The sequence below is a fragment of the Microcaecilia unicolor genome, chromosome 7 (genome assembly GCF_901765095.1).
Source record: "Microcaecilia unicolor chromosome 7, aMicUni1.1, whole genome shotgun sequence".
Taxonomy (NCBI): domain Eukaryota; kingdom Metazoa; phylum Chordata; class Amphibia; order Gymnophiona; family Siphonopidae; genus Microcaecilia; species Microcaecilia unicolor.
The window spans coordinates 24,563,680-24,587,069 of record NC_044037.1 but is presented as its reverse complement, the minus strand read 5'-3'; the positions used below and the strand labels follow the sequence as shown (position 1 = coordinate 24,587,069).

The window sequence follows — 23,390 nt, the reverse complement described above, 5'->3', positions numbered from 1 at the left end:
ATTTATAGAATCTGGCCCTAAGTGTATACTTACAAGATACACTTATGTGTGTAAGTGCTAGCAGGGTGCCTAAACACTATTTTGTAAGGGTGGGGGTAAGTGGCATCATTTTTATACATCATCTATTTTATGGAATAAATTGTGTATGACTAGTTCCGTCTCCCTGGCATCTTTGGATGTGTTTTGTTGACCACGCTACACTTTTGATTGACTTGTCCCGTTCGCAGCGTTTCTTCTTCCTCCATTTCTGTAGCCAATCCTTGTGTTGCTATGCAACACATCTCCCTTGTCATAAAGAACTATAGATGACTGATTTTCAAGGACCTTTGTTCTTTTCTTCACATATTTCCATGTTTTTTTTTCAGATGCAGTTCCCTGTTCTGAATTATGGTTAACAATTACACATTGCCATACTAGCATAAAGTCCAGGCACTCACAGAATGGTCTAAGTGTGATAAACATAACTAAGCCATCTGCTACTGCACTAAAACCCACAAAGGGAGTAATTCTATATAGTACTCCAAAAGTGAGGTAGCAATTAGATGTTCAAGTGGAAGTTAATGGTAATTAGGTGCATAAGTGCAGTTAGGTGCTATTTTATAACTGGGTGTCGTGGAGGGGCATAATCGAAAGGGACGCCCAAGTTTTCCTGAGGACGTCCTCGCAGGACGGCTCCAGCAAGGGGCGGGGAAACCCGTATTATTGAAACAAGATGGGTGGCCATCTTTCATTTCGATAATACGGTTCAGGACGCCCAAATCAGCAAATTTAGGTCGACCTTAGAGATGGTCGTCCCTAGCAGAGATGGTCGTCCCCAGGACTTGGTCGTTCCTGATTTTCAGCGATAATGGAAAGTGAGGACGCCCATCTCAGAAACGACCAAATCCAAGCCATTTGGTTGTTGGAGAAGCCAGCATTCATAGTGCACTGGTCCACCTGACATGCCAGGACACCAAGCGGGCACCCTAGGGGGCACTGCAGTGGACCAGAAATTGCTCCCAGGTACATAGCTTCCTTACCTTCAGCCAGATGTACTAACTGAACAGAAAAAGCCCTTCCCTTACCGACCCCTTAGTGATTCGGAAAAGAACAGGCATGCATGAAGGAAATTGCATGCTAATGAGCTGCTCGCTGTTAGCTCATTTGCACACGATTTCCTTCCTAAGGAGGGGAAGCCAGTGCAGAGCAGCCAAGCATTATGTGTGGCTGCTCTGCGTATGCCAAAGACAGCTTCATATATGCAGACAAGCTGCGTGTATAATAGCCATCTACAACCTTAAATAAATTGCTGTCTACAACCTTAGAAAAACACAAGTCCAGGTGAAAACGTCCAAGTGCTCATCAGGGATGTCTTTTTTTTTTTTAGAGTATGAGTGAAGGACGTCCTTTCCTGCAACAGCAGTTGAGGATGTCCAAAACGTGGATGGTGCTGTGAGAAGGATGTCCATGCCTTTGCTATGCCTCTGACACCCCCTTTGTTTGTTTGGATTTTGGATCACAAGTAGCAGTAGTGGGATTTGAACTGGCCAACTCTGGATTGCAAGACCAGTGCTCTAACCACTAGGCCACTCCTCCGCTCTCTTGAAATTTGGCCGTCCCTGTGGGGGGGGGGGGGGGGGGGCCGTTGAGGACATCCAAAATGTTTGAAAGAAGGATGTCCATGACTTCATTACGCCTACGCTGACACACACATACCTCCCCCCCCAGGGACCTGCATACCGCCTCTCTAGAGGGATGGCCAAATTTCAAGGGAGTGGCCTAGCATGGCATGGAGTGGCCTAGTGGCTAGAGCACTGGTCTTGCAATCCAGAGGTGGCCAGTTCAAATCCCACTGCTGCTACTAGTGATCCAAAATCCAAACAAAAGAAAGGGGGTGTTAGAGACATAGCAAAGGCATGAACAGCCTTCTTACAGCACCATCCACATTTTGGACATCCTCAACTGCCGTTGTAGGGAAGGACGTCCTTCACCCATACTCTAAAACAAAAGACTAAAGTTGGTTTTTTTCGGGGTGGGAGGTGGTTAGTGACCACTGGGGGAGTCAGGGGAGGTCATCCCCGGTTCCCTCCGGTGGTCATCTGGTCATTTAAGGCACATTTTTGTGGCTTGGTCTTAAAAAAAAAGGACCAAGTAAAGTCGGCCAAGTGTTCGCCAGGAACGCTCTTCTTTTTTCCATTATCGCTTAAGGACGCCCATCTGTTAGGCACACCCCAGTCCTGCCTTCGCTACACCTCCGACACGCCCCCAGGAACTTTGGTCATCTTTGCGACGGTAAGCAGTTGGGGACGCCCAAAATTGGCTTTCGATTATGCCGATTTGGGCGACCCTGAGAGAAGGACGCCCATCTCCCGATTTGTGTCGGAAGATGGGCGCCCTTCTCTTTCGAAAATAAGCCTGAAAGTGTTCTATAACAGAACTGCAGCTGGGGCATTAACAAGGGAAGCTCATGGATGGTCCGACTATTTCAGCACATGCTACATTGAATACTTTCAGGTGTAAAAGGTGGCACCTCAATTTAGGCACCTAATTACTGACTTATGCTAGTATTCTGGAATGCATTAGGCACACAATTTACTGCTACAGAATACTAGGTTAGCACCTGGATTTTATGCACCTACCTTTTGGCATCTTTTGTAGAATTTCTCCCTTAAAGTGTAAACCCAGAATCAGTTTTTACAGCTCTCATCAATCTACTACTATCTGTAGGTTCTAAAGTTTTTGACTGGGCCCTTTATTCCCGGAGGGCCAGTCATCAATTTTCAGGACAGGCAATCAAAGAGAAGCTGGTGCTTTTCTACAAGATTAACCCCTTTTATGTAAAGAGATATGCACAAGCCTGCAACTTGCATTCTGAGTTCACATTTTCAACTATTTCCCTGGTCAGCTGTGTAGCATTTACTATTAACATTTTTCATCTCTCTTGTAAATTGCTGAATATATTTACATAAAGTAGTATACTTGTCATGTCAGTCCACTTGAATGCTTACAAATAAAGGCCAATAAACAAAAAAAAAAAAACACAAGGCGATTCCTTTTTGTTGGAGTAACTTAATACATTTCTTGACTAACTTTCAGGAGCTAGGACTCTATTTACCAGATTTATTTGACCTTTATTCCCATGAATTTATTGTATAAATTGATTACTTCAACCAGTCACACCCAAGCAGAAGGTGCCTGGTTTAATAACTGTGCTACAGATTCACAAACGTGTTAAATGCATTAAGAAACTTTAATTTGCAATTAACATGATTTATTACTAAACAGGTCTCAGTGAAAATAATTGGACCCATGTTAATGCATTAATGTATATTGGTAGGTCTAGCCCTTTGTTTTTTTTTTTAATAACAATGGCGGAAACTAGATCAATAGACATTAAATTACAGTCCTAAAACACTTTTATTAGGTGTCTCTTTGGAGTTTTGCGATGTGGTTGAATGGGTTAATTCATGGTTAAAGTAGTTAAAATGATAATCTTACCCATTGCGGTAGTTAATACAAATACTTGCTCTGTCTTCTTTCCATCATTGTAAAGGGCTAGATGCCAGGCACCATGATCCATGTATTCAATGAAGCCCGTTTCTTGTAGCGATGTCAAGATTAGACTTCTAGGGGCATGATGGGAATCCTCAGGATTTCTCAGTTCTTGTTTGATTAGCTGCTTCCCATCCATCAGTTTAACAAAATCAAACTGAAACAATTACATGGGCCATTTTAATACAGATTCTCCAGACGTGTCCTGAACAATTCTATCAGTAATGAATGTTTCAAACAAAATCAAGGTGCATTTTCAGGATCTTTGCAATGAGCACAGATCGGAACAAAACACTTTTGAAAGTGGAGTAGATTATTCTACTCTTCCACATTTTATCGAAGTGTATGCCATTGATTTGAGAATGGTTGATTAAAATGTCAGCATGCTAGACATTATTGCTTTTTCTTGTTGTCAGTTTCTGACATAAGCAGCATAATTATTTTGCAAATAAACAGATACCAATGTTAACTGTGGGTTTAAGATTAATGACATTTTTATGCCTTCTTGGTTTTTTTCAACACTGTTTTTAAGCAGGCAAGTCAGTTGTATTCTAGTAGGGATCTGTCCTTAGTGCTGAAAAAAACTGCCTTTCCACCTGGTTTTGCTACTAAGCAAGAAATGATGAGAAAAATCAGATGCCGTTAATTGATATTCTACAAATAATGCTCTATTAATCATGTAGGAAGTCGATTTATCAAAGTGCATTAAACAGCAGCACAGCTAATGCATAATTAACTGGAGAATGAAACTTACTTGCAGGTAAGGAGGACAATTTTGAAGCAATATGGTGAGCTTCCAGGGCCAGAGGGTTTTGCACATAAGGCTTGTGAAGTAATTTTTAAAGGGAAACTCTGAAAAATCTGAGCCAGCACCAGTGCCATAGAAATCTTGTTTCTTGCCAAATTTGCAGGTAAAAGATAAAGACCATACAAGAATTTCAAACTGAAAGTCCAACATATATTTCAGCCAGTTCTTCCTCATTTGCTTGTAGGGAAAAATATGCAAATTGTCAGCAGCACACAAGGCTATTTCTGTGAAGACCTCATGGCAATTTTTAAAAGGGTCTTCTCCTTTGGCTATCATCACAAATCACTATAAGGTCAATATTCGGAGTGAGCTAATTGGTAGAAGGGGCTCCTATATGGTTAAATTATGATGGTCGGGCCCAGGGCCGATATTTAGATGCACTTATCTGGAGAATGCCACCGAAATGTCTGCAGAGACTACCACGACATTATCTGGCGGTAGTTCTGCCTCAAACAAACACTATTTCCTGTGCGACACAAAACATTTTGTAATTTTTACCACGGTGGTAACCCGGCGATAATCAGGCACTGCCACGCTCTGCCCAGTTCCCACTGGGTTACTTGGGAGCCCTTACCGCCACCTCAGTGGGTGGTGGTAAGTGCTCCCCGCAGCATGGCCATGCAGTAAGGGTAATATATTGCAGGATGTGAAACAAAAAAGTGAGGAGAAACCAAGGAGGATACCAGAAAACTTTTAATTGGGTTTTTCTAAAAACAACCCGACACGGCTGTGTTTTGGCCCTAAGGCCTGCATCAGGGGTCTTGATCCAATCTCAGGTGTTGCAGTGTAATATAGTACACTGGAGAAACTTTATGCCCAATTATTGGATAAATCAAAAACTTCTTTAATCTCCTCTCCTTGGAAAATGGCGTGTTGTCAATTAGAAAGCATAAATTTTCTCCGGTGTACTATATTACACTGCAACACCTGAGATTGGATCAAGAACCCTGAGGCAGGCCTTTGGGCCGAAACACGGCCGTGTAGGTTCGTTTTAAAAAAAACCCAATTAAAAGTTTTCTGGTATCCTCCTTGGTTTCTCCTCACTTTTTTGTTTCACATCTCACGGTAGCGTGAGGTTTTTACCTCCTTTTTTTGCTCATTTAATCTATCGCAGGACCATTTTTACCACAGCTGGGTAAAAGAACCCCTTACAAAGGATTCCCACGTCCAACTTTAGGCACCAGCATTTATGCCTGCTCAAACCTGCTGTAAATGCTGACGTCTAATTTTCAGCAATGGGTGGGCAAATCGCAGTATTCTATAATATCAAGCCTAATTTCTCGGAACACCCCCTGATCTGCCCACTCCGTTCCCATGGACATGCCCCTGCCTCTTTTGAGTTGCGCGATAGAAACTTTAGGTGCTGATCTTAGGGGCCCTTTTACTAAAAGGGTTGCCGCGTGGTAACCCGGAACTACTGCCGGCCCATCGTGGGTGCCATATGTGCACCATTTATGGCGCAACTGGAAACATTTAAAAAATATATATTTCCGCAGTGAGTTACCCAGCGGTAATCGATGCTGCCCAGTTACCGCTGGGTTAGCGCAGGAGTCCTCACTGCCACCTTGTTGAGTGGTGTTAAGTGCTCCCCCCCTGAAATGGCCACGTGGCAAGTGCGAACTTACTGCATGACCGTTTCATTTTTGGTTATTTCCAGCCACAGGTTAGTAAAAGGGCCCCTTATAGAATATTGCATAGGGCATATGCGCATTGAAGTGCAAATTGCTGCCAATTAACTCAGATGATTGATTATTAATGCCTCTGCATATTTGCCCTTAGTGCTCAAATCTGGGGGTTATTTTGGAGGCATGTAATTAAATTTTAACAATTAGCAATAAACAATACACATCAGAGATAAAAGGAGGGGAAGGGGTATGTGGAGCAAAGAAATATTTTGATTATTAAATAAGAGGTTATGGAACTCTATTTACAGAAAAGACTGCAGGCCAGACGCACACTGCTAGGATCTGATATTTCTGGCAGAAAGATTTCATGGCATATGATTTTTTTTCCCGTAATGCTTACTAGTAAGTAAGGGAAAGCAATTGTGCAGACAGTTCAAGCATTAATAATAGAAAGGATTGTTCGAAATGATACAGCTCTTTGCACATATAATTTGAAGAGCAAAACTGAATACATTACACCAGACTATGCAGTAAGATAGTTTACAAGAATCTAAATGCATAATAATAATGGCAAAGAAATAACTGCTACAGACAGTTCAAAAATCATTAAAAGAAATTAAAGCGTAAGTCTTCTTTAACATTTTAAGTAATAAAAAGTGCTCAAGTAAAAAGTAGTAATTTGATGAATGCAATTAAAGACTAAAGGTCTGATTCACTAAAGCTGTTTTCCCAAAGACACAGAATGAGAGAAAAGCCTTAGTGAATCAGGTCCTAAATTAGCTGTTCTGTACTTCACAAAATAATGAATTTTTAATTTCTAGTTACTGAAATCATTTTAGATAATTGAAAACAGAGGCATCAATAATGACTCAGAACTAACACAAAGGGAAATACAAAGAGGCAGATATTTCGTGAGGCGATCTCTGTGAAAAGGTAAATGGAAACTTATCTGCTTATCTTTCTGCTCAGTTTCGGCCAGATTGAGGGGCCCTTTTACTATGCCATGGCAAGAAGTGGCCCGTAGCAGTGTAGGCGCGTATTTTGGGCGCGTGCTGGGCCAGTTTTTACCGTGTCCGCAAAAAAGGGCTTTTTTTTAATGGGATGGGGAAAAGGGCATGCAGTAAAACTGAAACCAGTGCTTGCCTAAAACCGGCCTGAGCCCTTAATGCCACCCATTCATTTAGCAGTAAGGGCTCATGTGCTACACGTGCAGTAACCGGTCAGCGCGCGCCAACTGCTGATTATCGTTGGAAAAGCCGCGCGTGGGAAGAAATAAATAAATAAATCATCCAAGCATTATGGGCTCTTCAGCTTGGAGAAAAGACAGCTGAGGGGAGATATGATAGAGGTCTACAAAATATTGAATGAAGTGGAACGGGTAGACGTGAAGCGTCTGTTCACGCTTTCCAAAAATACTAGGACTAGGGGGCATGCGATGAAGCTACAAAGTAGTAAATGTAAAACAAATTGGAGAAAATGTTTCTTCACTCAACGTGTAATTCAACTCTGGAATTTGTTGCCAAAGAATGTGGTAAAGGCAGTTAGTTTAGCAGAGTTTAAAAAAAGTTTGGGCGGCTTCCTAAAGGAAAAGTCCACACACCATTATTAAATTGAACTTGGGGGAAAATTCACTATTTCTGGGATAAGCAGCATAAAATGTTTTGTACTTTTTGGGGGGAATCTTGCCAGGTATTTGTGGCTTGGATTGGTCATTGTTGGAAACAGGATGTTGCTTGATGGACCTTTGGTCTGTCCCAGTATGGCAATACTTATGTACTTATGGGCACGTGGCAAATCTGAAATTACCACCAGGGGGCGTGGTATCCTGGCAGTAGTCTCATTTTGGCATGCGCTGCACATGTGTGGATCCTAACACATCTTTATAAAAGAGCCCCTATGTGCTTAAGAAGGACACTGGTTACGTGTTCCTTAAATGGATAAGTTATATAGGTTTGAAGAGCTATTTATGCAGCGGTACTGAAAAGGATAAATTGAATTGGATAGTAACTGAATATTGCCACTGATATTGTTTAAATCATGCTCCCAACTAAGCCTCTGTGGATAAGTTTTGGCCAGACATCAAAATGTTTGGTCAAAGATTATTCATTTGTGGGCTGCAAAATTAATTAAAGCCAGATTTATATGGTTAACAAAGTTAATCACATAACTCTTTTTGAGTTTGAGCACTGGTATTCATATGTATCCATAAGCATCTATTGATATGTACCTGTTGGAAATAACTTGAAAGAAATATGATGGCAGTACTTTCAGATAAATTGAATTAATTTGGGATAAGTCTTTGTGATGTAGTACGAAGCTTCTGAGAGACACTTCTGACCTTTGTTAAAACCTCTGCAGATGGTGTTGAACTTTGGGTTTTTATGTGCTCCAAAGGTCTAGTTTTCAGGACACTCAAATTACAGAAAATTGACCTGGTTCTTGGACCAGATGTATGCAAATATATCTTACGAACATTCCTTTTGGAAATTCTGGAAAACCAAGACCTGTCAGTGGCACAAGAACCAGACTTCACTCTCCTTGGCAGTGTGTTTCAGATATTAAAATGCGTATTCCAGACTGCAGTCGTTATAATTTCAAACATCTGTCAGATTGTTTACATTATTATATAGCTCATTAAATTCATTTCTAATGGCATAATTATCTATAAATATTTTTCTGTTGTTTAAAATATAGCTTTCCATTACGGTGCCACAATATTTCTTACTGCTGTGCATGAACAAAGAAACTATTTTGCGTCATTTGCTTGACAAGTCAATTATAGTGCACAGTAGTGTAGAATGTTTGTAACCATCTGGATCTTGGAAAAAAAAATGTATTCTTTATAGATTGTAATATATTTCATCGCAGGGGTTCTTAATACTGGTTCCTGATGTTCACAGTGAAGAGTCATACACTCCATCCAAGAGCAAGATTAATTTGCACATGTCAATTATTCTGGAAAAGGCAGCTTATCTGCAGTTCTTGAGCGCCAGAGTTGAGAACTCACTTTTTGTGATATCAACATTACACGATGTGATACCCGCAAGCGAGCCTTCTCCGGAGTAGCCCCTACACTCTGGAATGCACTGCCTGAAAGGCTGCGCTTAACACAAGACTATCTCTACTTCAGGAAACAGGTGAAAGCTTGGCTCTTCAACCAGGCCTTTAATGGAAGAAGTATCTAACTTGCTAGTCTCACTCACACACAGACAAGGAGTGACTCAGGCTGCATATATGCAGCAGGATATATTTATCCACTCCTACTCTAGCTGACATAATATTTAACCATTTCTCTGACCTCATGCGCAACTTTCTTTAAATCAATCACCTTACTTTCTAACTCTTCCTACTTTCTTACCTATCTGTATGTTACATCTTTGCTTTACCCTTCACTATCAATTATAATATTCTATTACGTATTGTGTTGACATTGTAAATAGTATACCATGCCATACATTGTATTGTTTTTGAAATTTGTTTTACTGCTGTAAGTGTCTATTGCTCATGTTTGATCTATTCCTACTGCACACTGCCTCAAGTGAATTCCTTCAAAAAAGTGGTAAATAAATCCTAATAAATAAATAAATAAATAAATAAGAATTATCATACGTATTGAAAACACAATACAGAATTCTTTATAATCTAAATCTAACATCCATAGCTCCAATTATACAAACAATGGTTATCACATTCTGTAACATGGGCCTAGAATAAAGAAAGTCTCAACCAATGAAATTACCTGTGTATGTGTGGGTGGGATATTCCGGCGCCCATAAATGCCAAGAAGGGAGTCCTTCGCCAGAGAAACGTTAAATTTCAAGTATAGAGGGTGGTGGATTGTTATCTGGAAACGCCAGAATAAGCCAGGAGGGATGGTCTGCATGATCTGTGTTCCAATGTCCACTTCTCCTGAGTCTATGGTTCTCTCTCTTTGAGACACTGTTTTGTTCACAAATAGAGAAAAGTATTAATCTCCTATTTCTTAAATGGAGGAAGTGTGAAACACATGTTTGCAGTATAAGTCATGATAACCGTAATGGAAACATATCGTTATAAGAGGGACTATCTCTTTGATCTGTTTCTTGATTGCGATCTGCCTTGAGCCACCTCGGTAAAGCGCAATAAAAATGTCAATATTTGATTGGATTAGGTAAGTTTGGTTCACAAGACCTCTTCATAAAGTAATATTAACTGTTACAGTGCACTGTTATCCGAAAGAAAGATTCAGGAAACTAAAGTATTTAAAAGAAATGGAGAAGCAGAGACTGGGAAATAAATATACACAAACTCCCAAATTCTGTATAGATCGTCCAAAGTTAGGTATGAAATTTTGGATGAAGATCGCAGATAGGCATGTAAAGTAATTGCATAAAATGGTGATTGGCCTTCACAAGCACCAATTAGCGCTAAGTACTGGTCATGAGTGCATCTGCTCTGCGCCCCTATGCTCTAACCTGTGCGCCTAATTCATTTCGCACACAATGCCAAAAGGGGCATAGCCAAGGGAGGGGCATGAGCAGAGCATTGGCGTTCCCAGGATTTAGGCACGGAATTATAGCATGCTTCCATTTTCACGCCTAACCGACAGTAGTTAGGCGCAAGCATCTACACCGGTCTTTGGCAGGTGTAAATGTTCGTGCTTAAAAGTTAGGTGCGAAAATGACTTAAGCTAGTATTCTATAAAGATAGCACAGTGCGGAACTGCCTTTGTAAAATTCGCATTCAGCCCGCACCTTCCCAGTGCCTAAATGTTGGTGATCCTATACAGAATCTACCTCAAATTGGTTAGAGCAACAGGCTGAGAACCAAGGGAGCCCAGTTCAAATCTAACTGCAGATCCTTGTGATCTGGGGCAAGTCACTTAACCCTCCATTGCCTCAAGTACAAACTTAGGGGTCCTAAAAATAAGCACATGCTTAGGAATATATGGGTGTCTCTAGCATTTAGCGCACGCTAAAAATTATCACATGCTAAAAACGCTAGAGTGTCTTTGCAAAAGACCCCCTTTAGATTGTGAGCCCTCCAGGGGCAGAAAAATGTACACTGCTTCAATAGCTTCTGGGCTTGCAGGCAGTATATAAGAAATTAAAATACAATAAATAAATACATACATACATAAAGTGGAACCAGCATATAACAAACACAGGGGGGTCTTTTACTAAAGCTTAGCTCGAGTTATCTGCAGCAGGGCCCATTTTATTCCTATGGGCCCTGCTGCAGATAACTCGAGTTAAGCTTTAGTAAAAGACCTCCCACAGTAACTAATACAATTGAAAATCTGCTCGGTGAGGAATTGTGTTAATACACAGCAAAATGGAACTGATTAATGAAACACAATATTGTGTAAATGGGTGCATTTTTCTGACTAATGCCTGCTGTTAGTAATACAGATGTCCATTTGAATTCTCTGCTCTTTTGTGATCACATTCAGCTGCACTGATCTGCTTCTATTCAAGTTTATTCATGAGAATGAAACAGCTGAACCATATTTGGTGGTCTTTATTGCATACAATTAGAGTAAGACAATGACTTTTCCTTTTCTGTGCCCAGCTTGCAAATACAACTGTATTGATCAGTTGGTGCTGTGCATCACGAGTTAACTGCTTACATCCTAAGGGATAGTAACATAGTAAATGACGGCAGATAAAGACCTGAACGGTCCATCCAGTCTGCCCAACAAGATAAACTCATTTTACATGGTATGTGATACTTTATATGTATACCCGCGTTTGATTTGTCCTTGCCATTCTCAGGGCATAGACCATATTTCACGTTTTCAAAGCTGGAACTAGGTTTGTGAGCCCTTGGGCCACCGCCGAGGAGCGGCAGCGGCAGGCAAAACCACCCCACACCAGAGGCAAGGCAGAACTCTAACGAGCAATGAGACTTCACCTACACTTGGCCACCTTTCACCAAGAGTTGAGCTCCGGGCTTCAGGCAACCGGTAGGACTTGCAGGACAGGGCAGGACTGGATAACAGCTAGGCAGCACAGGGACTGAGGGTCAGAGGGGAAAGGTACAGGGACAGCCGAGCAAGGAATGGGTAAACAAAGGACAAGACTGAAAGCTGTAAACAGCCACTAAAACAGGGAGCAAAATACTCGTTCGAGCCGGCGTTTTTCTTTTTCATAATAAGGTGAAGCCTGCCATCTCGTAACTCCGCCCCACTCCGCCCCCCTTCCCGCCTTCACTACCCTACCAACACGCCCCCTTGAAGGTTGGCTAGCGCCGCAACAAAAAAGCAATCGGGGCCGGCCAAAATCGGCTTTCGATAATACCGATTTGTCTGGGATTGAGAGATCGCCGGCGATCTCCCGATTTGTGTGGGAAGATCGCCGGCGATCCCTTTCGAAAATAAGCCTGCTAGTACTTAAAAAAAAAAAAACTATAATCCTGTGAAGTACAATAGAACACAAGATCCGGTGTTGCCTCTTCTCTGATGAACCAAAGAATGAAGGGTTTGTTTCTGCCAATGAAGAGAAGTAACCCATATATTATCCTCAACCTTTGTGTTTGAAAACATTGATTTTGGTTGGAGGCTGGGTTGGGTTCAGAGGCTTTTCCCCTTTTTCTTATTAAGGTTCTATTGCACTTCGCAGGACTATATTTTTGTTAAAAAGTACTTTGCTACCTATACTAGAGAGATTATTTTGTTTAGTAGTACCAGGACTCTCTATTCCTTGTTGTGGATTGTTATATTAAAAGGCCAACATCCTCTGCAAAACATCCAGTCCTATCTGTATTGAATCCTGCATCTATTTAGTCGACAGGCAGATATCCTTTTCCTACTAAAGTTTAACTTCTGCAATATTTCAGAATCCACATCTCCAGTCATTTAACATCCACTCCTTCAGTCTGGCAGCCTGACATCCAGTTGATCAACAACCAGATTCAAGGACTCATCCTGACTAGGCAGCACTCTTGTTTTTTCAAATGTTTGCATGCAGTAATGCATCTGTTTCACTGATCTCTATATATAAAAGGCACCTCCAACATTCTAATGAAGCCTTCATAAGTCCCAACATTCTAAATCTGTGGTAGTGTAGATCAAAGTTTGCCCATGAGTGTTTGCCCTGCCCTCGCCCGTAAGGGAAAGGATGCTACTTTAGCTATCATAAGAGGGAAAGGGGGAAAGGGAAATGGGACTTGATATACCGCCTTTCTGAGGTTTTTTTTTTTTGCAACTACATTCAAAGCGGTTTACATATATTCAGGTACTTATTTTGTACCAGGGGCAATGGAGGGTTAAGTGACTTGCCCAGAGTCACAAGGAGCTGCAGTGGGAATTGAACTCAGCTCCCCAGGATCAAAGTCCACTGCACCAACCACTAGGGGGGGGAGAGAGGGGGGCAAAGGGGAAGAGAGGAGTAGGGGGGGGAACACACTCACTCTCTCACACTCATTGTCTCACATACGCACTCGCACACAGTCATTCTGAAACACACACACTCACTCACAGATACACAACCACACAGACACAATCTCTCTCTGACACACAATCGCACAGTCACTCTCTCTCACACACACACACTCCAACATACACACTACGAGGAAAACATGGCTAGCTCCCGTTTCATTTGTTTCGGAAACGGGCCTTTTTTACTAGTTTGCAATAAAACAGTTGAAAATTAAGAAACTGAGTCTTCCTTTGGATGTTGGCTTGGTTTAGCTGGCAGTTTAAATAATGGACGGATATCACTGTGAGATCAGCTCACCTCCTGTAAAGCACTGACCAAAAACAAGCACTTTTAAAAGCCTACAGGGGTCGATATTCAAAGTGATTTAAATGGCCAAGAGAGGCCTCTAGCCATTTAAATCACTTGTCCAGGGCTAACTGGGTATATTCAGTAGAACTTAACCAGATAGCGATGCTGAATATATCTGATTAGCGCCCATGTTCAAACCAGCTGCATCGTAAGTGGTCCAGGGTTGGAGTCGATACTTATCCGGAGTGGAGGACTAGCCTAATGGTTAGTGAAGATCCTTGTGACCTTGGGCAAGTCACTTAACCCTCCATTGCCCCAGGTACAAAAACTTAGGGGTCCTTTTACTAAGGTGCGCTGAAAAATGGCCTGCGCTAGTGTAGACGCGTGTTTTGGTCGTGCGGAGAATCATTTTTAGCACTCCTGTAAAAAAATGCCTTTTTAAATTTTTTTTGCTGAAAATGGACATGCAGCAAAATGAAAATTGTCACCCGTCCATTTTGGGTCTGAGACCTCACCACCAGCCATTGACCTAGCAGTAAAGTCTCACGCGGTAACCGGGTGGTAATGACCTACGCCACTTGACGCGCGCAGCTGACTTGCGCCAGAAAATGAAAAATATTTTTCAGATGTGCGTAGTGAACGTGCACCAAAAGTGAAATTACCATAAGGACCACGCAGTAGCCGGACAGTAACTCGGAATTGGCGCACGTTGGGTGTGCATAGGCGCTTACATGGCTTAGTAAAAGGGCCCCATAGATTGTGAGTCCTCTAGGGACAGAAAAAGTACCTGCATATAATGTGTACAGCGCTGCATACATCTAGTAGTGCTATAGAAATGATTAGTAGTAGTAGTAAGTGTCAATATTTATCACTTAACCAGAGAAGTTAAACCAGATAAAGATAGGACTGTGTTTTCTAGTTAACTTAATTGACTAAGTGCTGAATATTGCACTTAACCGGATAAGTGCTATTCATCTATGTATAACCACATATTCAATGCCAGTGCTTGGACATGTCCTAGCATTAAATATCTGCACTGACCGCCACCAGTTGAATATCGACCTCATAGCTGCAGGTGCAAATCTCGACGTTGACTTGCAGTCCCTTTCTGAAATGGAAAAAGCACATGCAGATTTTGATGTCACTCAAGTTCCACCCAAAACACCACTTCAACACCACCACGTGCCATATGCAGATAGTGCAGATTTACATATGTAAATCCCGGCTTTCTACATTTATCTGGGGTGTATGTTTATATATCGGGGATTACTAAGGTATGGGTTGTAGAGCTCTCCAGAGTCATTGGGGGGAGGGTTTGGAGTCGTGAGGCGAGTGGGCATCCAGCCCATGGGGTGGGTTCCTGGATAATTTGCAGAGGAAAAGTATTTGGTAGGGATGATTGATAGTTGAGGAGGAGTTAGAGTAAATAAAAAGGATTACAAAAGGGAGCACAGGGTCTTTGGTTGCCTGTACCCTTCCAGGGTACCAAAATAAACTAAGACTGAAATCAGGAGTAGTTGCTGTTCCTAAAAGTAGCAACTGAGAGGGAGTGAGGAGCTCCGGGCGGGTAAGGGGAACCCAGCCCAGGAGCAGGAGACAGAGCAGGGGGAGCCTGTTCAAGGATAGGGTGCAGATCTGAGATGTGCATCACCGGAAAGAGGACAGCCAAAAGGGTCTGTGCCTGAAGGAGAACCGGATCGTGATCAGGATAATCAGGAGCAGCCTTGGATTATAGCCCAAAGGGACGAGTAAAGGGACAGGAGGCATTGTAAATACTTGGTTTTGCTGTGTGAAACAAGTTGCAGAGTGGTTGAGGTTGTAATGCACAATCTTGAGTGGACAGGATGACTGCTGAGACAAACTGATGATTGTACAGATGGAGTTATAAATGATTTACCTGCCTGTTGCAGAAAAGCTGACTTTGCAAAAAATAAAATCCTTGGAGCACCGTGTGGTTCTTCAGCGTGAGAGTGAGGACGCTTGCTTTCTGGACTGGCAAAGTACATGTGACAAACCCAACTTAACTCCCCATTGTTCTCCAGATTTCTTTTCTGTCCCTAACTTACACCCAAGCTCGAATGGTGGTACCTGTGACTGTGTGAATTGGAAAAAAAACTGAGTGGACTGAAAATTTGGTTTGTGGCCTGGGTTTGCGGGGTTTTGTGTCCAAACCCCAGGGACTGAGCTAGTGGCAACGAGACCCGGGTTACACCAATATTTAAATTGCAAAGAGTGCTTCTAAAATGCCTCAATGGCCATTTAGTCAACCTCTAGCTCAGTGCTTTAGATCCCCATTGATTTTTTGGCTTTCCTCTTTCTTCTCTACAACCAGAAATCTGGGGGCCTGATATTCAGCTGGTGGTGGGCTGTGATTAGCATTTTGCCGACTGCCGCTGGTGATAGACCCAGAAATTCAATGTCAGGGCGTGTCCGGGCATCGGCATTGAATTTCCGGGTTTGCAAAACTGGCTAAAATATAGCTGGTGTAAAGATAGGACTAACTTTTATGCAGATAACCAGCCAAGTGCCAATTCTGTCCCTGGGATGCCCTCATATAACCGGTTTTCAGTTTGGCGCTAACTGGTTATTTTGAGCAGCAGTAACTGGTTAAGTCCTGCTGAAAATTAGCAGTCTGCCCCGAGCAGGTGAATTAATCGGCCAGAAGCCATTTCTGACTGGTTAAATCACTTTGAATATTGACCCATTTGTGTTTATCCCAGGTTGTCTCTCATAATGTCTCCACCATTTTCCACCCGGAGGCCATTCCATGCCTCTATCAGCCTCCTGAAGCAGATTATCGGGCTTATTTTCGAAAGTGATTGCCGGTGATCTTCCGACATAAATCGGGAGATGGCAGGCGATCTCTCAAAAGCGTCGAAATCGGTATAATCGAAAGCTGCTTTTTCGACACCATCGCCACTTTTCCGTCGCCGAGCTGGTGAAAGTTCAAGGGGACGTGTTGGTGGCATAGCGAAGGCGGGACATGGGCGGGCATGGGCATGGCTATCAGGTGGCCGACTTCCGCGGATAATGGGAAAAAAAAGTCGCGTAAATCATTATTTCGCCGGGTTTACTTGGTCCTTTTATTTTCACGACCAAGCCTCAAAAAGGTGCCCCAACTCACCAGATGACCACCGGAGGGAATCGGGGATGACCTCCAGTCCCCCAGTGGTCACCAACCCCCTCCCACACACACACACAAAACAAATTAAAACATTTTTTTATAGCCTGCATGCCAGCCTCAAATGTCTTCCCCAGCTCCCTGACAGCAGTATGTAGGTCCCTGGAGCAGTTTTTAGTGGGTGCACTGCACTTCAGGCAGGTGGACCCAGGCCCATCCCCCCCCCCCACCTGTTACACTTGTGGTGGTAAGTGTTGAGCCCTCCAAACCCCCCCAAAACCCACTGTACCCACATGTAGGTGCCCCCCTTCATCCATAAGGACTATGGTAGTGGTGTAGAGTTGTGGGGAGTGGGTTTTGGGGGGATTTGGGGGGGGGGCTCAGCACCCAAGGTAAGGGAGCTATGCACCTGGGAGGTATTTGTATATATATTTTGTTTTTTTAGAAGTGCCCCCGAGGTTGCCCGGTTTGTGTCCTGGCATGTCAGGGGGACCAGTGCACTACAAATGCTGGCCCCTCCCACGAGCAAATGCCTTGGATTTAGCCGGGGTTGAGATGGCTGCTTTTTGTTTCCATTATCGCTGAAAAACAAAACCGGCCACCGCAAACCCGGTGACCTCTGACATTTGGCCGGGACAAACCGTATTATCGAAAAAAAAAGATGGCCGGCCATCTTTTTTGATAATACGGTTCGGGCAGCTGTTTGCGGCGCCCCCAAAATAGATTGCCGGCAATCTATTTCGCCAGCGCCGTTCGATTATTCCCCTCCATGTTTCCTGATGTCATTTCTACTTCTATCTCCTTTACTTTGAAGCGGCAAAATCTGACAATATCAGAATGTACATATTCTTTTTTGTTTTTTTATTTGCATTTCCATTTTAGAACAAAGATATAAATCTTTGACAAGAAATCCAGATTATTAAACAAGGAACTTGAATATTATACATTCAAAGAATGAAAAGAAAATCAAATACAAACTGTTATTACATGGGGGGGGGAGGGGGGTAAAGCTTAAATTTTATGAGCACGGACGGTGGCTGATGCTCAATTAAAAAAAAAAAAAACAAATCAGAAATGGAAGTTGAAAATGAAAAAGAAATTTCTCCCAATCTGCACTTCCTTATGGCAAAACTGTTCTGTAATGATACTGCGTATAACCTTACATGAATTCTTTATGCTGTAATTTAGTTTATCATTTTTAGAGTGAATCTTCTCTATGGATCTGGTTTTGAAGTCAAGGCTCTTGTTTGCTTCAGGGGAGCTTTTGTTACAAGCTGATAAAGTGATTCAATATCCTTTGAATAAAAACTGTTCTGGACCGACTCTCCACAGCACTGGGCTCATTCTACAAGTATTGCATATGATGGTTACTGTAATTTGCTATAAATCCTTCTTTTAAAAGCTAACGTGGGCTCATAAAACCATTCCCTTCTAAGTAGGTTACTATTTTATTGGCATTGTTTAGAGATATCATATAAACTTTGTTATATACAGTAATTTTCAAAAGGACTTCTACTTTTACCCTTATTGATTTTTGAGACTGTTGTCTTGGGCTGTAATATTCTTTCTGCTACAGCTCATAAGTCGGTGCTCTGAGTCATCTAGAAACAGATGCTTATCTGTGGAGCAGCAGCCACTGAAAGGGAAATTCTATAATTAGGAGCTCTCGTTTATGCACCACTTGTGCATGGGAAGGCGGTAGAACTAGAGGACATGAAATGAGGTTGAAGGGGGGGGGGGGGGCAAACTCAAGAAAAATGTCAGGAAGTATTTTTTCACGGAGAGAGTGGTGGATACTTGGAACTCCCTCCCGCGGGGAGGTGGTGGAGATAAAAACGGTAACGGAATTCAAAAATGCGTGGGATAAACATAAAGGAATCCTGTTCAGAAGGAATGGATCCTCGGAAGCTTAGCGGAGATTGGGTGGCAGCACCGGTGGTTGGGAGGCGGGGCAAGTACTGGGAAGACTTCTATGGTCTATACCCCGGAAATGGCAAGGATAAATCAAGGTCAGGTATACATATAAAGTAGCACATATGAGTTTATCTTGGGCAGACTGGATGGACCGTACAGGTCTTTATCTGCCGTCATCTACTACGTATATACAGCGCGGACTTAAATGCCATGATTGGCATTCAAAAAACCCTGCTGACCATGGTGTTTGAATATGGACCTGAAATGTGTTTAACACAGGTTGGCAGTCAAATGCTCAACATGCTTTTCATGATCAAGAATATCTTAAATACATTATTACAGTAGAGGATTATAGTAATTGAGTTGTTTTCAATCTTTGGAAAGTATATCCCCCCCCAGAAATAACTGATTTTTACAGCCTCACTCTCAGAATCTCGAAGGGATCTGTTCTGTAACACCTTATAAAATATAAGTACATAAGTAATGCCACACTGGGAAAAGACCAAGGGTCCATCGAGCCCAGCATCCTGTCCACGACAGCGGCCAATCCAGGCCAAGGGCACCTGGTGAGCTTCCCAAACGTACAAACATTCTAGACATGTTATTCCTGGAATTGTGCATTTTTCCCCAAGTCCATTTAGTAGCGGTTTATGGTCTTATCCTTTAGGAAACCGTCTAACCCCTTTTTTAACTCTGCTAAGCTAACCGCCTTCACCACATTCTCCGGCAACGAATTCCAGAGATTAATTATGCGTTGGGTGAAGAAAAATTTTCTCCGATTTGTTTTGTTTGGCATAATAGAAAACTATCATTCCTTACTGGAAATCTGCTTATTTAAACTGCCTTATAGCCAGCTTTCCAGGAAGGAAATAATTTAATCACCCTTTAACCTTGCTTTTATAAACTTCCAGCCTTCCAAATAAAAACATCCACTCCTTGCTTCTGTAAACCAGGGGCGTAGCCAGACAACAGATTTTGGGTGGGCCTAGGCAAGAAGTGGGTGGGCACTAAGTGTTCTCCCCCCCCCCCCCCCCACCAAACAAATGATCTCAGCTGGTGGAAAAATGCTTCTTTTCACCTTGGCAATCTGCAGCAGGCATGAGCATGCGCAGGTACTGGAACCATGGAGAGAAACGTTTTCATTACCATCGGGGAAGTTTTCAGCTGGCAGAGCTTGGGATCCCCACCAGCTACCGCTAAATGTGTGCTACTGTTAGGTGGGCCTGAGCCCTAAGTGGGTGGGCCCTGGCCCACCCAGGCCCACCTGTAGCTATGCCACTGCTGTAAACACAACCATAGTTTATGAAATGTTATAATCACACAAAGAATCATACCCACATTTCATGGATGAGCATTATCAGAATGTAGTCCCAAACACTATTTATTTATTTATTTATTTATTGCATTTGTATCCCACATTTTCCCACCTTTTTGCAGGCTCAATGTGGCTTACAATACATCATGAGTGGTGGATATATATTACAAAGTAAACGTTTCGTGTTACAGAAGAATCTTGGGTAACATGATAAAGGTAGAACATGATAGTAACATAACAAGCACATACTATAAGATAGTCCTGAAAATATGTGGAGGAATGGTGTATTCTTCACAAATGTGGCTGGCAAACTCATCTCAGTATTTGAGAATGTTATTGTAACAAATGTTCTGGTTGTTAATAAACAAGATTTCAAAAAAAAAAAAAAATTGCTCCCATGCTTTATGGTTTCTTCTTATGCCTTTTGAATCACTTAAGGATCTTTATTCACTCCAAACTGGTATTATATTCCTTCATCCAATTATAACCCCATTCCCTTAGTTTGGCTATGATATTCCTATGGGTGTCTCTAGCGTTAGAGAACGCCGATAGCGTGGCTTAGTAAACAGGGCCCTAGGTGTAAGAGGTCATGGCGCTCATGACTTTGCCTTGCCTTGACCCTCCCTTGCTGACTCTTTAGAAGATTACAATCATCTGCTTATTTAATTTAATTTGGCATTTATAACCCGCTTTACTGACAAGTTCTAAGTGGTTTACATTTAACAGTACGTTATCAAAAGATTAGATAACATTGATTAGTGATAACTTACAACTAAACAATCGGGGCTCTTTTACTAAAGGGTCGCCCATGGCAACCCGGAATTACCGCCGCACCCAACGCGGGTGCTGGCAGTAGTTCCACCCCCAGCGTGCGCCATTCCCGCCACTGGCGGAAATATTTTAAAAACATTTCCGCAGGGAGTTATCCGGCGGTAATCAGGCAGCATTGTGCTCTGCCCGGATACCAACAGGTTAGTATGGGAGCCCTTAGCACCACCTCAGTGAGTGGCGGTAAGTGCTCCCCCACGAAATGGCCGCATGGCAAGTGCGAACTTACTGCATGGACACTTCTTTTTTCGGCCTTTTTACCCGCTGCAGTAAAAGGGTCTTTTTTACCGCAGCTTTGTAAAACGACCCTTAGGGTAGGTGCTAGGAATGAAGGTAGACTCAAATATACTAACGTGAGTAACATAGTAGATGATGGCAGAAAACGTCCTGCACGGTCCAACCAGTCTGTCCAACAAGATAAACTCATATGTGCTACTTTATGTGTATACCTGACCTTGATTTGTATCTGCCATTTTCAGGGCACAGACCGTAGAAGTCTGCCCAGCACTAGCCCCGCCTCCCTCCACTGGCTCTGCCACCCAATCTCCTAAGCTTCTGAGGATCCATTCCTTCTGAACAGGATTCCTTTATGTTTATCCAGTGCATTTTTGAATTCTGTTACCGTTTTCATCTCCACCACCTCCCGTGGGAGGGCATTCCAAGTATCCACCACTCTCCCCGTGAAAAAATGCTTCCTGACATTTTTCTTGAGTCTGCCCCCCTTCAATCTCATTTCATGTCCTCTAGTTCTACTGCCTTCCCATCTACGGAAAAGGTTCGTTTGCGGATTAATACCTTTCAAATATTTGAACGTCTGTATCATATCACCCTTGTTTTTCCTTTCCTCCAGTGTATACATGTTCAGGTCAGCAAGTCTCTCCTCATACGTCTTGTAACGCAAATCCCATACCATTCTCGTAGCTTTTCTTTGCACCGCTTCAATTCTTTTTACATCCTTAGCAAGATACGGCCTCCAAAACTGAACACAATACTCCAGGTGGGGCCTCACCAACGACTTATACAGGGGCATTAAAACCTCTTTTCTTCTGTTGGTCACACCTCTCTCTATACAGCCCTGAAAGATAACTGACAATGGTTTGAGTTGCCCTCTTGAGTCAAGAATTGTGTGGGAATGGGCTCAGAATCTGAACTTGGCTTCTCTGGATGTCAGCCTGCCATCAGTAGGCTACTCCTCCACTCCACTCATAGAATTCTTGCTTTCTTTCATTGGGTAATATCTACAAATAGATTAGTTTTGCACAACCTCACCCCTATGCTAGAGATGATCTCAGTTGTTTGATTTACTCCTAATTTCACCTCAGCACTCAACTCGGGCATTCGTCACACACTCAGACGTATCAACCATACCACACTACAAGCCGTATCTTCGATAGAATTGGATTTATTTTGGCCGCAGCCAGGAACATCAAAATTGTTACAACTTAAACAAATTACATTACATCTTCTACTAATCATTATGCCAGCATGCATTTCTACCGGGTACACAGCTTCTACACGTAGTTGCATATTCTGGGCCACAGGCCAAGCCGTACCAAGCCCCTGTGGCCCCCTGTGCTGTTTTCCAAGCACCCGACGTCACTTGGTGTCTCCCGTTGAAGGAGGCACCTACCACATTTACAAAATGACGTTCTAGGCCTCCCGGCCGCCCAAGCCAGGAGACAAGCTGTATACACGTTGTTTCCTGTTGAAGGAGGCACCTACCACATTTACAAAATGACGTTCTAGGCCTCCCGGCCGCCCAAGCCAGGAGACAAGCTGTATACACGTTGTTTCCTTATAACAAGGCTGCTCACATGCAAGCCTACCATTTGCATCAACTTGATAATTTTCCACACAACTCTTTCTGCAGCAGTAGTTACCCCAAACTTGTAACTGTTATGTGTCAAGCTGCTGTGTACCCATTGCTGGCTGTGCATAAACATTGTAGTCTAACGCCTCGCTGCGACAAATCTTGCCTCTCAAGTGGGTGGGCGGGTGGGCGTTGCTCTTCTCCTGCTTCCAAATTCAAAAGGACTTCCTGTGCAGTTCAAATTCCTCTCTCCTCCTCCCTTGCTCCTCCCCTTCTTTCCTGCCCCCTCCCCTTGCTACCCCTTGTTTCCCTCCCACTACTACCTCTGCTCTCTAGCTAGGCCCTCCCTGTACCCTCCCCCACACTTCTGTCTTCGCTGGCCTTCAGCCCGGTTGTGGTCGGCCCCCCTTTAATGGGTGTGCCTGGTTCTTTCACTGTGCTAGAGAGAACTTCTTTCTGCAGCTGGAGAAATGAAATATATACAGACGACATATTAAGGTGCACTTGGAAATTAATTTTAATCAAGCCGCTGGAATCCACTACGGCCGAGACAAACTCTTATCCTTCTGTTACATTTTTTTTCGGTCTCTGGTTGCATTGGTTGGTGCTTAAAATATTCTCTTTCTCCATGTGCAGGCACTGAATCGCTACAAACAGTTCCTTAGAACGATCTATGCTTGTTAATATAGCAAAGTGAATCATGACGTTTACAGCCAATACAAACTATTATTA

The 23,390-nt window shown here is 42.8% G+C and overlaps 1 protein-coding gene across 1 annotated transcript in view; it reads right to left on the bottom strand.

The window, feature by feature from the left end:
• Window positions 1–23,390, bottom strand: part of TENM1 (teneurin transmembrane protein 1) — a 696,753-nt gene that overhangs the window by 389,904 nt on the left and 283,459 nt on the right. The window contains exons 6-7 of the mRNA XM_030210273.1: window positions 9,704–9,903; window positions 3,478–3,688 (exon numbers count right to left, since the gene is read on the bottom strand). Coding sequence (XP_030066133.1) covers window positions 3,478–3,688; window positions 9,704–9,903 — 411 coding nt within the window. The remainder of the gene's footprint in view (window positions 1–3,477; window positions 3,689–9,703; window positions 9,904–23,390) is intronic.